This window comes from Plectropomus leopardus, chromosome 5, assembly GCF_008729295.1.
Source record: "Plectropomus leopardus isolate mb chromosome 5, YSFRI_Pleo_2.0, whole genome shotgun sequence".
NCBI classification, from domain to species: Eukaryota; Metazoa; Chordata; class Actinopteri; order Perciformes; family Serranidae; genus Plectropomus; species Plectropomus leopardus.
The window spans coordinates 8,897,283-8,911,784 of NC_056467.1; the positions used below are offsets into that span (position 1 = coordinate 8,897,283).

At 37.2% G+C, this 14,502-nt stretch overlaps 2 protein-coding genes across 4 annotated transcripts in view; both read left to right on the forward strand.

Annotated features, from left to right (window-relative positions):
• Positions 1-8: 8 nt before the first annotated feature.
• LOC121943277 (toll-interleukin 1 receptor (TIR) domain containing adaptor protein) lies at positions 9-8,918 on the forward strand. 2 transcript variants are annotated; one of them, XM_042486771.1, is made up of 3 exons: positions 9-87; positions 2,747-3,352; positions 4,173-8,918. In XM_042486771.1, exons 1-3 carry the CDS (start codon positions 9-11, stop codon positions 4,346-4,348), a joined length of 861 nt encoding a protein of 286 aa, XP_042342705.1. In that variant the 3' UTR covers positions 4,349-8,918. The 2 variants fall into 2 exon arrangements, with proteins under 2 accessions (XP_042342705.1, XP_042342706.1); XM_042486772.1 differs by lacking the exon at positions 9-87 and adding an exon at positions 132-2,507.
• Positions 8,919-12,428: 3,510 nt separating this feature from the next.
• st3gal4 (ST3 beta-galactoside alpha-2,3-sialyltransferase 4) overlaps positions 12,429-14,502 on the forward strand; it is a 30,628-nt gene continuing 28,554 nt past the window's right edge. For both annotated transcript variants that reach the window (XM_042487370.1, XM_042487371.1), the window contains exon 1: positions 12,429-12,571. The gene's annotated coding sequence lies outside the window, so the exon portion shown is untranslated. The remainder of the gene's footprint in view (positions 12,572-14,502) is intronic.

The window sequence follows — 14,502 nt, forward strand, 5'->3', positions numbered from 1 at the left end:
TTCTGCGCATGCGCCATTTCATTTTCATTTTAAAACATGAGAGAAGAGGAGACCTGTTGTGTGCCTGTAGAATAATACTGAGTAAATGTAAGTACACTTATTCATTTACTGTACTTTTAAAAGTTCCCTGACCAGTTTAAGATGGTTAAACTGGTTGGCCAGCTTGTTTGACCAGCTTAAGGTGTGTTTTATCATTTTTGATGGTTTTTTTAGCTGGTAATATCAGCTTGTGATGGCCACTCTGTATGGTTTATCCATTGAAATTCCTGCAAAAATTGAAACCAAATCAATATCCTAGAGTTAAGAGAAATAACAGTGTAATTAGGGGAAGGTCTGAAAAGCAAAGAGCATACATTAGTTAAGTCTTCTGTCATATATTATACATAAGTGTAAATGTGCAAGGCTTGTCAACCATCAAACACCAAGAACTGGGTCACGACCATCTTCGACCATCTTCGACCATCTTCGACCAACTAAAACCAACAAAAACCAGCTACCAGCATAAGATAGTTTTTCGTTTTTTCTTTTTTTTTTTTCCAGTGAGATACTTTTTACATTTTCTTCTGCTTTACTCGTCTTCTCAAATGGGCCTATTTCAGAGAAAATGTTTGACCATAAACTTAATTTTTTATCTGACAGTTAAGGCAAGTAGTTACTTTACGAATTAAAATGTAACATCCAAAAAATATTTTCAGTTTATAAAATCTGATGCTTACCATAAAACTTCCAGCTAGTCTAAGTTAGACACCCAGTCCCTTTTACTGGCCAGATGTGGTTGCACATTTTAACAAATAAAGGCCTGTCTCAATTAGAAGCCCAGTTACCAGGCAGTTCATTTTTACAGAAGTTCTTTAGATGTATGAAACCAGGTTGTTAGCTACCTACTGAAGTTAGTTAGCCACTTATATAAAGCATACCAATATAAATGTGTAAACTTTTGTCAACATGGACATGCTACACACATGGTTAGTTTGGTAAGATTCTCTATGATTCGATAATTCAGTTCATTTTACTGAAACCGTGAGCACCAAAGAAGAAGTACTACCAGCAGAGTAAACAAGAAACAAGCAAAAAAAGAGTTTAATGAAATTTTTTTGATTGCATTTCCCATCTTTTCTGAGCAACTGTTTTATAGAACAGAAACAAAAGCCCGTCCCATATTGAGGCCTGTCCCAAATATAAGCCTGTTGGGTTCAGTGGTTTAGGCAAATAATAGCCCTGGCTATTAATTGAAGTTTTATGGTAGATTAAACTCAGCTACACAACAATAGGTAAAGTAGATTTTTTTTCTTGTTTTATGTATTGGACATATCTTTGTAGACTGGACTACCGTTTTTGTTTGTTATCTCTTATATTCCACTTCCTCTTGAAAGAAAATGAAAGCATAGTGTTAACCCTGTTTATTTACTGATTAAACAGCCCAATAAGCCACTCCATAAAATTACATGCACAAACGACTTCCACTGATGGTAAAGTGTTTGAGAGGACTTAATTTAACATCCATCAGTCACTTAACACTTAGGCAGGGACCACACTTTCATCAGGACGTCTGATTTTTAACTCAAAGATAAAAATTATTGACTGCAGAGTAGATAATGTGCCTACAGGAAGGAGCTTTTCTGGATAGAGCATTTTGCCAAATTGCCAACTTGCCTTCATCCTTCTTTACATAAGATCAATTAATCTCATCTCATCTTACACATATTTATAAAGGCAGAAAACTTAGTTGTGCAAGTGCGTACATTTGATAAATCTCAATCATCTAGTGTTTTCAAATGTTGATGTTATGTTTGTATGATATCATTGATATTGTTTGTGGGGGGGGTATTTTACACAGCAGAGAGGAATTAGATGGTCAAAACGATGAAAAGTCATATATGACACACATATGAAATACATAAAATATGTAAATTGTGTGTAAAACATACACAATAAATTGTAACAGTGCCATTTATTGGCCAAGAGATTTGACAGTGGCTTCCTACATAACATTTTGGATGACATCGGTTAAAGTTGTCCTTCCTCTTATGCCTTCCTAATAATAGAATGTTAACACAAGATCAGAAAGTGCTACTCGAACAGAGAGTGATCTTATTATAGCCTATTTTTGCTAAAAAAAAAAAAATAAAATCAGCAGGACTCAGATATCCTGAATTGCTTTTTTTTGTCCATGTTTTTAACAAACCAGCTGCTCATTCGAGTATAAAGTTTGAGACACTTTGCATTTGAAATTTGACTCTCTTCTAGCAGTTACCAGCTTCCTCTTTTTTTTATATCTGGTGATGATAGCAACACTCGTCCACATTTCCACTTTGTCGTTGTTACATTGTGTTGCTGTCATTGGATTATGTCACATTTTTGGCACAGTTATTTGTTCAGCTACCATCTGAGCAATGTGTGTGTGGAACAGAGAAGATCTTTTTAAGAGATGGGATCATTAAGCTTCTATTTACTGGAAGAATTTTACTGAGGCATTGACAGACACAATGACGTTAACATCATGCATGGTAAGTCAAGTCACTGATTTCTGATTTAAACCTTATAGTTATCTGTTTGAATATTATTGTATTTTATCAGTAACTGTGCTATATGTACCCTATTAATGCTTATGCTCCTGTAAGCTCTATGCCTTATGAATGAAACAGGAAGGATTCATTGCTCTTAACATGTTGCATGTAGTCTTTCAAGTCAGAAATATATACAGTTTGATTTGATTTGATTTAGATTTTTGATATTCTCACCTCAGGTTGGTTCCAGAAACTCTTGAAATCTGCACGTGAACAAGAGGAAAAAGTGACAAAAAAGTCTTCCGCCAGCAGTGAATCAACTTTACCTTCATCTACATCATCATGGTCTCTGTCATCATCCTCATCATCGTTGCAGGGGACGACCTCTTCTAAGACACCATCACAGCCACCGTCTGTTCTGAGCTCCCTGTTGCGATGGAGACGAAAGTATGACGTGTTTGTGTGCCACAGCTCTGAGCACAGTGACACTGAAGAGGCTATGCGCCTGGTCTCTTTCCTGGAGGCTTCACCACGTAGTCTGAGGTGCTTTCTATGGCAGAGGGACACCTGTCCAGGAGGAGCCTTTTCCACTGAGTTATGCCAGGCTGTGGAGGACAGCCATTTACGGGCTCTGCTCATCACTCCTAATTTCCTGCAGGATGATTGGTGCATATATATGATGCACCAGGCTCTGGCAGAGGGGCCTATGTCCAATCGGCTCATCCCCCTGGTTCAGAACCTCTCTCACTCTGAGTATCCACAGGAACTGAGGTTCTACTTCTACATCGACCTGAGCAGGAACCCTGACAGAGGTTATACCCTCGTCAACAAGACTGTGCTCAAGTGTGAGTAAAAAAATAATCTTCTTTGGGCCATATTCATAAACATAAATTAAGCATGGTCTCAACACCAGGTTTAAAATCACACGTCTTTAAATCCATTTTCGATTAACACTGGTGCTTGTGTGAAAAAAATATGCTGCGTGCAAATTCCACAGTTTTTGGAGGGAAAGCCATCCTTAATCAGTGGTGTAATGTAACAAAATAATGATACTTTGTTACATTACTTGACTATTTTCTGGGAAATATCTGTACTTAAGTTGAGTTTTTTTTATTTCTGTCAAGTTTCACTTTGCGCTACATTTCCTGAATAAAGTGTGTACTTTTTCTCCAAAACATTTCCCCTAAGCATCTTACTTAGCATAAAAAAGAGGAAGGAAGGGAGAAAGGGACAGCTGGACTTATGAAGTAATGTGCGGGAAGGAAAAGCTGTTAATAAAATAAAATAAATGAAAAGCTATTATTATGACTAAATTATTTTGAAAATCCTTATGTTTTTAAAAAAGACCTTGTTTTTCTTCAAGAATATTATGCGCTACATTTTTGTGTATGTTACGAAGTAGTCCTCATAATTTTCAAATTCTGACGGCTTGCTTTTCTATTACCAGTATTTACATGTACTTTCACTTTCATTACTACTACATTTGATACTTATATTCAGTAAATATCAGATACTTTTGCTCAAATAATGTCCTAAAGGGTTACTTTAACTTCTACCAGAGTCATTTTCTAGTAGGATATCTCTATTTTTACTCAAGTATAGCTTTCAGGTATTTCATCCACCACTTTTCTAAATAATCCCTACTTCTTGTCTTGTCTTCTCCAGACCTACAAGACCTGGTTAAAAACGAGAATGATTGCGACATTGACAGCTCTAATGGACCAAGTGGAGAAAGCAGCTGTGAAAAAGACAAGCCGATGTCAAAGAATGAGCCCTGTGAGACTACTATGCCGCTGGAAGTGATAGAGAAGAGAAATGAAAGCTTCAATGACATTTTGTGACCGTCATCGACAGTAATTTAAGACTGTTATGAATGAAGCGTGAGAGGCTTTGGGTAGAAAACATTGCTGTTAGAAAACAAACTCAACTTAAGACCCTGCTATTGGGATCTGAAGGAAAGTTCTGCTGCAACTTTACCTCTTTTTATGTGCATAACCAACACTGGGCGTGTCTGTTTGGTAAGGATGTTCATATACAAAGAACAGGAAACAGTCAATTCCAAGCAGCACTGGGGCCTATTTCCTGTATCTGATCTAGACAAGTACAGTGTGTGCTGACCTGGTTAAACGGCAGTTTGCAATAATGAACATATATTGTGGGAATTTGTGGTCAGAGACTCAGCTTGTTATGCATAATTCAGTTAAATTGCAGCCCCTTATTTACATTTACAATAAATACCACTAAAGGGCAAGCCTAAAATGCATCCTTTTAATGTAACAGTGTAAAAATTACAGATTACAGTCAGAGGATGATATGTGCAGCGTTTGCCACTAGGTGGTGTATTTTCCTCTTCTATTCAGTTTAGAGTGCAAGTGAGGAGATCATACAGTCTTGTGAGGAGTTGCCAGTCATGATGATGTGATCTCTGGTACCATTTTCAAGCTTTCGCCATGAACAATAATTTATTTAATGTTTATTTAAAAGGGACACAGCATATTCATGAACATCAGTATAAAATACAAATGTAAATATGAAGGAGTTAGCAGGACTGTTACTTTACATCCGTAGTCTTTTGGCAGGTAACAGACAATACAAAGAAAGAAAAAAAACAAAGCAATACAACAACTCATACAGAGGACAACAATGCATTAGCAGCAGCAATGTAAACTGTATGGCATGAAGTGCATTGTGCAAAGTGCCTTGTCTATGTGCAAAGTGAGGAATTTAACGTGTGTTAGCTGCACGCATATTTCGTGGATCACTGGATAGAAGTGCAACGAGTTAAATTGGAGATATATTGCATAAGAAGAATCCAGATAAATTGATCCTCTCCTGCCACCTGGAGTGGATCTAGACATTGGAGACTTTGCCAAAACAGGAGATGATTCATGTACGCCCAACATATCCATACAACAATCATAACATCACGCATTAATTCAACAAGAAACAACAATCAACATGTAAGTGCACAGCAGACAGGTACAATGCAGTTATACATAATTGCATGTACCAGATTATGTTAACACAATTTCCTTTTTATGTGTGTTGTAGAGAGAGCAAAAGGGAAAGAACCGCGCTGACAGTGGTGTAATATACATGAAGTGATAATAGAGGAAGTGTGATTCCTACTGTGAAAAGACACAGCTCGATGTCTCCTTCTACTGTCTTCCTCTCAGTGCTCACTCATATGGCTCTGGTCAGCTGGTATTAATATTCTAAGTCACAAAAGTTCTGACTGAGTGGTTTTAGTTCAGCTAGTTGGAATAAAGTCGGAACATGTTGAAGAATTGGAAAGAAAACTCTTTCTCTTCTCCATCCAAACAAAAACTTTCAGTTCTCTGTTAGGTATGATTAAATGTCCTTGGCAGCACCTTCCCTTGTTAATCAAGCATACTGGCAGTGCTTCATTTCAGATAGTTGGCATTTTGACCACCGTTTGTGGAATATCAGGTATTCATTGAATCAGCTGGAGCGTGACATTTGTGATCCTTGATCGTAATTTTTTTGACACAGGCTAGGGTTGTTGTTTTTACTCTTTTTACACGAGACACCATCTGTCTCACAGAAATGCTACATGTTCTCTTTTGTTATTAATGCTGTATCATCCTCTCATTTCCCCATCCCCCTAAACATCAACAGACATTTAGCGCCACAATAAAAGACCCTTTATAATCGGCTCTTTTGTTGCAAGCCAACATTGTAACATAAAAATTTAGACTAATCTCTGAAAGGCACAGATGTTCTACAAGGCTTTTGTTGTTGCCATAAGAAATCCTCTTCCAGATGAAACACGTGCACACATACACACTTAGGGAGCTTACTGTATGGTGACTGTATGGACTATTAAAGGTAACAATGACTATATTAAGTGAAAAGTAACAATCATAACTTGCATACAGTTAATATTAACCTTTTAGAACCTGACCAAATTGGCTTGATTTCTTTCAAAAACATGAGAAGAAGGCAAAAAAGCAATAACAGAAGAAACGACTCAAAAATTAGCAAGAAATATGACCTGACCTGGAAAAGTGTTGACAAGTCTTGTGAAAGTTGTCTAAAAGCAGCGCAAGGAAAGTGATGTCACTCCATGTTTCAAAGAGTTAAAGATGTATGTATCAACATTAAAACACACATTTAGCTACATCTGATTTTCAGGTCAAGAATTTACAAGCCATACTGTTACACATAGGCATAATAGGACATGATTTACAGTATTAATTTTGTTATTCATTCATAAATCATTGATTAGCCATAACAGCTTATCCTGTTAATGGTTTCAGGCGGGCTGGAGCCTATCCCAACTGACACTGGGCGAGCGGCGGGGTACACCCTGGTCAGACTACCACAGAGCTGACATATCATGCTCACATTCTCAACTATGGCCAATTTAGTGTCCCCAATTCACAAAAATGAAGACACGTCACTTGTTGGCTTGTAACACTCAAACAAAATGACAAATTGTCATTTTTAGACTTCCGTTTTAGTGCAGATTAAACAAATGACACATAACATGTTAATTAGTGGGCTTCAGAGGTACTTGAGGACTTTGTTATTATTGTATGGAGCCAGGCCAGCTGTTTCCACACATGTCAAGTCTTTATGCTAAGCTAAGCTGCTTTCCATACCTGCCTGTTGGCATGAAAATGAATAAGCATATTCCTTTAAGTTGCATAAAAACATCTCCAAAAGACACCTATGAAATGTTAGCATTTGATAGTAATGTTTATACATAGCAGGTTTAGCCAAATTAAAAGTCATCACAGCCAGCTCAATTTGCCAACATTTTGCTTAAAATGAGTTTAAGAATGAAGCCTGTTTGCAATACTTAGGTAAATACACAGCATTATATACTTTTTTATGTCAAAGACTTCAGGGCAGTATTAAGCTCTCTTAATTTAAGTTGCATGCAAAGATGTTGCAAATATTTTCTTTTCAAATATATACAAATGGTTGCTATATAACAATTTGGAAATCTAACATGGAGTCAGTCTGTAGTAGTTTGATTAAAATGCTCAATATTGGTCTACAAAATAGACAAACAAGTGACACATGTTCTTTGACTAAAATGTTTTCTTTAACTGAGATGAGTCTAAATCTGTTTTTTAAAAGACTAAAACTAGGACAGAGTTGATTGAATAGGCTATGACTAAAATCCACATAGAATTTAGATCTCAGAACAAAGAATGAAATAATATTTAAAAATGGCCAACAAAATTACCACCATGGTTTTGGAAAGCCCCTGAACAAGCGTGCTATGTGTCAGCATCCTAGCACTTGCAGCATGAAGCAAGAAATGAGAGGGAAGAGAGAGCTGAAGCCACAGGATGGCATGCTCGTGTGCTTTGGACCACCAACAGTATGGAAAAGCTCTCAGCTGTTAGTCAGCATGGTGGTCTGTGCTGGGCGCGGCGTGCTGACCTGGATGCTTCTATCTGTGGTGAGCAAATTCAGCTTGCTGTGCTACAGTGAAGCATCAGCTGGCTTAATTAAAGGAAAGCAGGAGATCCAAAGCTTTTATTGGATTTTCAGTGAATCTAGGCCATACAGTGGAATGAGACACGAGAAGGCAGAAAGTGATATGCAACAGCACACTGGTTTTACACACAAAATGAAAGATGGATTTTAAACACTGTTTACTATTATTTTACTACTTACCTGCAGCAGCACTAATTGAAGATATACACTCTTAGAAATAAAGGTTCCAAAAGGGTTCCTCCTAAAGGGCCATTCACTTCTGAAGATTTTTTTTTTCTAAACAAAAGGGTTATTCAAGCGTTCTTTGTTAGACTTAGGGTTCCAAAAATAAAAACTTTTATGAAGAGGGATCTCTGTGAGACTGTGGATTGTGGGCTGCAATAGACTACACTGAACTGAACTGAAAGTTACATTACAATTAATTGACCCAAAGATCTCCATGTGAGCCATTGAAGACCTGCATACATTTTTGGCAAATTAAAGTTTCCTGTTGGATTTTCTATCTTTTTTCTAGGAGTTGTTTAACGAGAACATTTTTTAAAAATCTAAAATATTTTCTAGAGCTGCTCAACAAATTTCTGTCACTTAATTGTGTTTTGTCTCTGGCCTGGAGGAGTTAACAACTTTTTTGTTGACGGCATGGATGCTGAATGATATGCCATATCTTCATTCTATTTGCTCCATTTGTTCACATGCTTGTTACTTGTGATTATCTGAGGTTGATATTTATGGAAAAATGTTTTAACTCTATTGTTAGGCTGATGATGCAAAGCAGCTGCAGGTGGTCATCAGTCTCAGCAGTCCTCTGATTGGATGATGAAAAATGAGGCAGTCTCTGTATATATATGTGGAGATGTTCTGATGCTGTCATCATACCTGATGAAAGTCTGCTAGACCGAAACATTTTTTTTCACTCAATAAATATGTCAGCAGTAAGTGGGACATTGTGGGTGAGTTTCTCTCTTTGTTTTTAAATTATGTAAAAATGAAAATTGCATACTAAGCAAACAAAGCCACGTCATCTGTAAAACGGACAAACAAACAAAAAAATTTGTCTTGCATGTCTGTGAGAGAAGTTGCCCTCTATTATTTTCTGCATTTGGATGCAGGCAGAATGAACAGCACTCATTGTATGTTGAGTCAAACATGAATTATGTATGCCATAACTTGATAATGATATGCTGCAGTTGAATTAGTAGGCTTGTAAAGGAGTGATACACGCAGGCTCTCTCAGAATATTTACAGAACCCTGACATTGTCCCTGGTCCTGAGCCAACAAACATTTGCTCAGTGTGTAATCTTTAGGTTTACTTTTGTGCAAAAGAGTTTGGTTGCCAGCAGATACATCAGAGAATATACATAAATAGCGAGCATTCACAGTCTGATAGAAGATTTGTGTTCCAAAATAAAACATCATTAGTTTCGAAAAAAAGTTTTATTCAGTCATTATGATCTGAAAAGAAATACTGATAATGCTTTTTCAGTCTTAATGGACTAATAAAAAAAGTCACAGTTTTGGGAAATAAATTGGATTTCTCTAGTAAGTATCCTCTAAATGCAGCCTAAGTCTGATAGAAACTTGAGTTGTCCCTGAGTTTGAGTCTGTTATCTGCTTTACAAACATTTTTATAAAAACACAGCCAACAACATACTCTCTCCACATGCTGATGCCTCTGGAAGACAAATACAGTCTGATTGAGGAGAGAGAAAGCAAATTATCAGAAGATCGCTGACATGCAAAGGTTTATTAACCTGCATAGTTCAGTTTCAGCCCCACAGGCTGCAGCCTACATTTATGCAGCCGTGGTATTTGGATGTGTCTGGATCTGCCTGCATCAATCACTAGGGATGGACTATTCTGCTTACATCACATAACTGCTCCCTGTGGCCATCTGTAGAAATGGAAAAAAAGACACATATTTCTAATATTACCAAGTAGACTTGTAAAAATGCAGCTCGAGGCTCTGTTGAAAAACTTGTATTTACAATGCTCTCCTACTGCTTCGTATGTCCTCTAAACACACCCTCACTTCAACCGCTTCGGTTCTTTGGCATGATAAAGAGCCCAGATGCTTAGGAATCATTGTGCTACATGAGACTTCCTAAAAGACACAGATGTTGCCTTATATAGACAAAACAAAGCTGCAGGAGTTGAGGATAAGGCTTGATAACAATGAGCAACAGCTTTTAAATGTAGGAGTAAAGACTGCTCAACTGGCAGTGGAAACTGATACCAATTGGTCAAAAAGAGAATTAATGTTTTGGTTCAAAGTTCACTATTGCTCAACATGACCAAAAAGTATCCATATATGCCTAGCTGCGTAATCAAAATCAATGAGGAGTTAATTTTTAACAGAGGTTTCCAAAAAGACGACTTTGGTTGATTCAACTTCATTTTAAGGTATTTTACTTAGTTGATTTGATGCCCCTTTTTACACCTCTTCATTTCAGAAGCAAATGTTACTTTTTTTAATTACAGTATTCACTTGACAGCTTGAGTTGCTGGCTGCTTTTCAGATTCAGATAGTAAAAACAAAGTATAATCAACAAATAAATCATGTTGCTTTTTATTCAGTCAGATGGTGCTGAGCATACTGTGCTTTAATTTACCAGTTTTGAGCCACCTAAAAAAAGTCTTACCATTATCAGTTTAAGTGTACGCTTTATTTAGATTTTCACCACCTGACATACAGCCTTCTCTGATGGGGAATTAGCTGAAGTCATAATTTTAATGAGTTGGTGGTCTGCAGCAGCCTTGATTGGTTACATGTAAATATAAAGCAGCAAACAACCAAAAATAAGCACAGCAGAAATGTGAGATAGGTCAGACCACTGTGTCTTGTTTACCTTTTTTCAGACCACTGTGTCTTGTTTACCATTTTTTAGTATTTTTCATTTTTCTTAAAAGAAAACTAATTTTGTTGTACTTTTTATTTCTTTTTTTAAATTGTATTTTTGGGTCATTTTTTTTTCTTTCATTGCTCATTGCCTTCCCATGTTTTTGACAGAAGGCAAGGCAGTTTGCTCTGGTATCATAGGGTTAAATATTACAGTTATAGCTGAAAATGAGATACCATATCTGCGTTTTAAGTCAGTTGCCAGTTAAGTGATTGTAGTTGCAGACCAGACTTTATACCTGATGACATCACAAGTTTGAGACCTACTTTTCTGGTTTCTGGTCATGAGGGGGAGTAGCTCATAATCACAAACACTGGTTGAACTTTAATTGCTCGTGGAAATAGCATAGGCTATTAGAGGTCTTAATTTGGGTGGTGTTCCCCTTTAAGTATAGTTATATATATATATAACATATATATATATATATATATATATATATATATATATATATATATATATTATAGTTGCTATTCAATCAATTAATCAATCAGACTTTATTTGTATGGCACTTTTCATACAGATGAACTGTAACACGAAGTGCTTTATACAATAAAACCAAAATCTACCACCACCCCTCCAATACACACACACACACACACACACACACACACATAAACAAGCATGTCAATAAAAACACAAAAAAAATGTACTCATTAAAACCGGGACCTGAGGAAATGCTACCCTAAGTGAGGAAACACCAGAGGCCGGACAAAACCAACAGATAAAAGATGAAAAAGTAAATAAATAAGGAAGTAGATAAAAAATGATTAATAAATAACATGATGATAGCAAAAATAAATTAATAAATAAGTAGCCTAAATGAGTAATTGGGTAAATTATGCAAACTGTAAAGTAAAATAAATAAACAGAAAGTAAAATCAATAAATATGTAAAAATATGTAATAAAATATAAATTAAGTAGTAAAACTGTAAACCAGACTAAAATATATAAATAGTCAACAAGTAAATAAAGTTCAATTAAAAGCCAAGCTAAAAAGGTAGGAAGCCATTGTGGACTTTCAAATGTTACATAATGCTTCCTCCATTATTGTTTGTCTCTTTGTTTCACTCTAGTATCTGTTACACTCAGAGGTTTTAAAAACATCACACCCAGCCACAGCAAAGTCTTTCCAGATGTTATTCCCTCTGGGATAAAAGTCCAGTTTGAGGCGGATTGAAGAGGCAAATCATTACAATGAACTGCAGATCACATGAAATATTTCTATAACCTGTGCGCTCTTCAAGTCAAACGCCAGCACCGTAAGGTTTCAGCTTGTACATTTTTCACAGGCATGGTATTTGGATCTGTCCTTTCCAGTGCGCGTACCCACATGCGCATGCGTCGCTGCGTTGAGAGAAAAAGGGAACGCGCTGTAACAGAGAGATAGCGTACCAGTAAACCGCTATATGTGCCTGCAGACTTCATGCCACTGAGACCAACACTAAACTCCCTGCGGTTTGCGTGTGCGCTTCTTGTTTCCGCTACATTGTTCCGAGGGATGAACTTTGATGCTCACATCACATCACTGCTTCTACCCGGGTGTGTGTGTGCGCTGCAGGCGGACGCATATTTCTCGTTTTCCCACGCAGCGTGTGTCACCAAAAGCAACGTGAACTTGGTTGCAACATCATTGTACTGTACAACAGGCTCGCACCGCGGATTAAAGCTCATCTGTTGGGCAGCAGTGTTGGTAAGTAAAAGAGCGTTTTCGAGCTAACGTAGAGCAGCCCGTGTGTGTTTGGAGTTTTGTACATGTCTGTAGGGAAGCATGGAACAACACTGATCTGCTGGCCTCATTGGATCACAAGATATCAAATTTAATTTGCCTGGCACGAGCCTTGATTTGTACATTTGTGTAAGTGATTGTAGTTTTTTTGTTGTTGTCGTTGCTCGGTTGGTTGCATAGATAGACTGCAGACTGGGCTGGAAAGTACTTGGCTGCATCATGTTTGTGAAGGATAATGACATGTATTCTTCAGTTTAATCAACCACAGACAGTTATGTTCCCTGTGATCTATGGCATTGTATCTGACTTGAAGTGGAATTTAAGTAACAAACCACGAGCCTCCTGGCTTTATTCCTCTGCTCCCACTCTAATTATCAGGCAAAGATACATATTTTTGGCCAAAGCTGTTAGTTCAAAGGAGATTCACTGGCATTGTTGCATTAGTGACATGGTAACAAATAATGTTTTCTGATGCATCATACTTGTGTGTTGCTTACTGTTGCAAAAACCTTGTGTTTTTGCACCACAGAATGCTTTTAAAAACAATATACAACGTTTAGTTTCATACCTGTTACAGTAGTTTTATTTATCAATATAATTTATTTGTAGCCACTGTTGCAATATTGGATCACATGGTAACTTGAAAACTGTAAAACAGATCATGCCCTCTGCTGGGAAACACACGTCCTTGAATCGGTTGCTCACAGTCTGCCTTTGGTTGAAAACATATCCACCCTTTGAAACATCCATTTATTGCGACAGAGCTTTTGCGTGCAAGTTTCTGAAGAAATAAAAGCAAACAACCACACATGCATTTACGTTTAGCAGCAACCAAAGCAACATTTCATTTTTCCATTTCTATCTCTCAAACCTATATAGGGGGGTGTAACCATGGGTGTAGATTTCGGGGTGGGGGTGGGGGGGGGGGGGCTCTACCATGGGTGTAGATTTCGGGGTGGGGACGCAGGGAACATGTTCTCTTCAATATTTAGAACCTAAGCATTCCCTGCCAAAAATAACAACATGGCAGTACAGGACTTTTATTTTGGCAAAAATAAAAGACATTTACAGCATAAATTTGTTTGGTGCATAAAAATTAAACTGAATGAAGAAAAGCAAATGTTTGATGGTCAAAATTTTCTGTTGGTGGGCACCCAAATCTTCCATTTCAAATGTGTCCCCCTCAAATATTGAAGCAAAACCTGTGCCTTCGGATTTAACAGCGGGGCACATGAGTCAAAAGAGTTAATTTAGCAGAAGAGCTACATGAAAATATAAGACAAAGCTATTGAAAAGGAAATTAAGTGTTAGATGGTCTAAATTTTCTGGCGGAGGGCCCCCTAACCCCCCCATTTTATATGTGTCCCTCCGCAATAATGAAACAGAACAACAGCATTGTGGCTTTAACCTGCATGTTACCCTTGTAATAAAGTCCTCATATCTGATGAGATCCTGTCTGGCCCTGTGCCACTCATCTTCAGAGCTGGATCAGGACAGTGTAATTCACATCATAAAACACAATTTTCCAAAGTTGTAGAGTGAAAAGCAAATGTTCACTGGACTTGTTTCTGGGAGGCAGGACATACCGTATGTGAGCCACGATGAGGTCTGACGTCACAGGGCAGAGAAATGTGACTTTACCCATACTGCTCCATCTGGATACAGAAATGTTCATAACAGCTGTATACAAAAAAAGAACATAAACGAAAAAAAATACTTTGGGATTACTACATTCCCCTTTCAGATTCTTGTTTCCCTTTCATGTGTATTCTGTTAAATTTTAGTTAGGTTGGCACTATTCTTGTTTGTAAATGAGTGTCAGGGTGATTATATGAACCTCAGTGTCATCTTTCTAAAAGAAATAGATACACAGATACCAAAATATGTTTTAATGA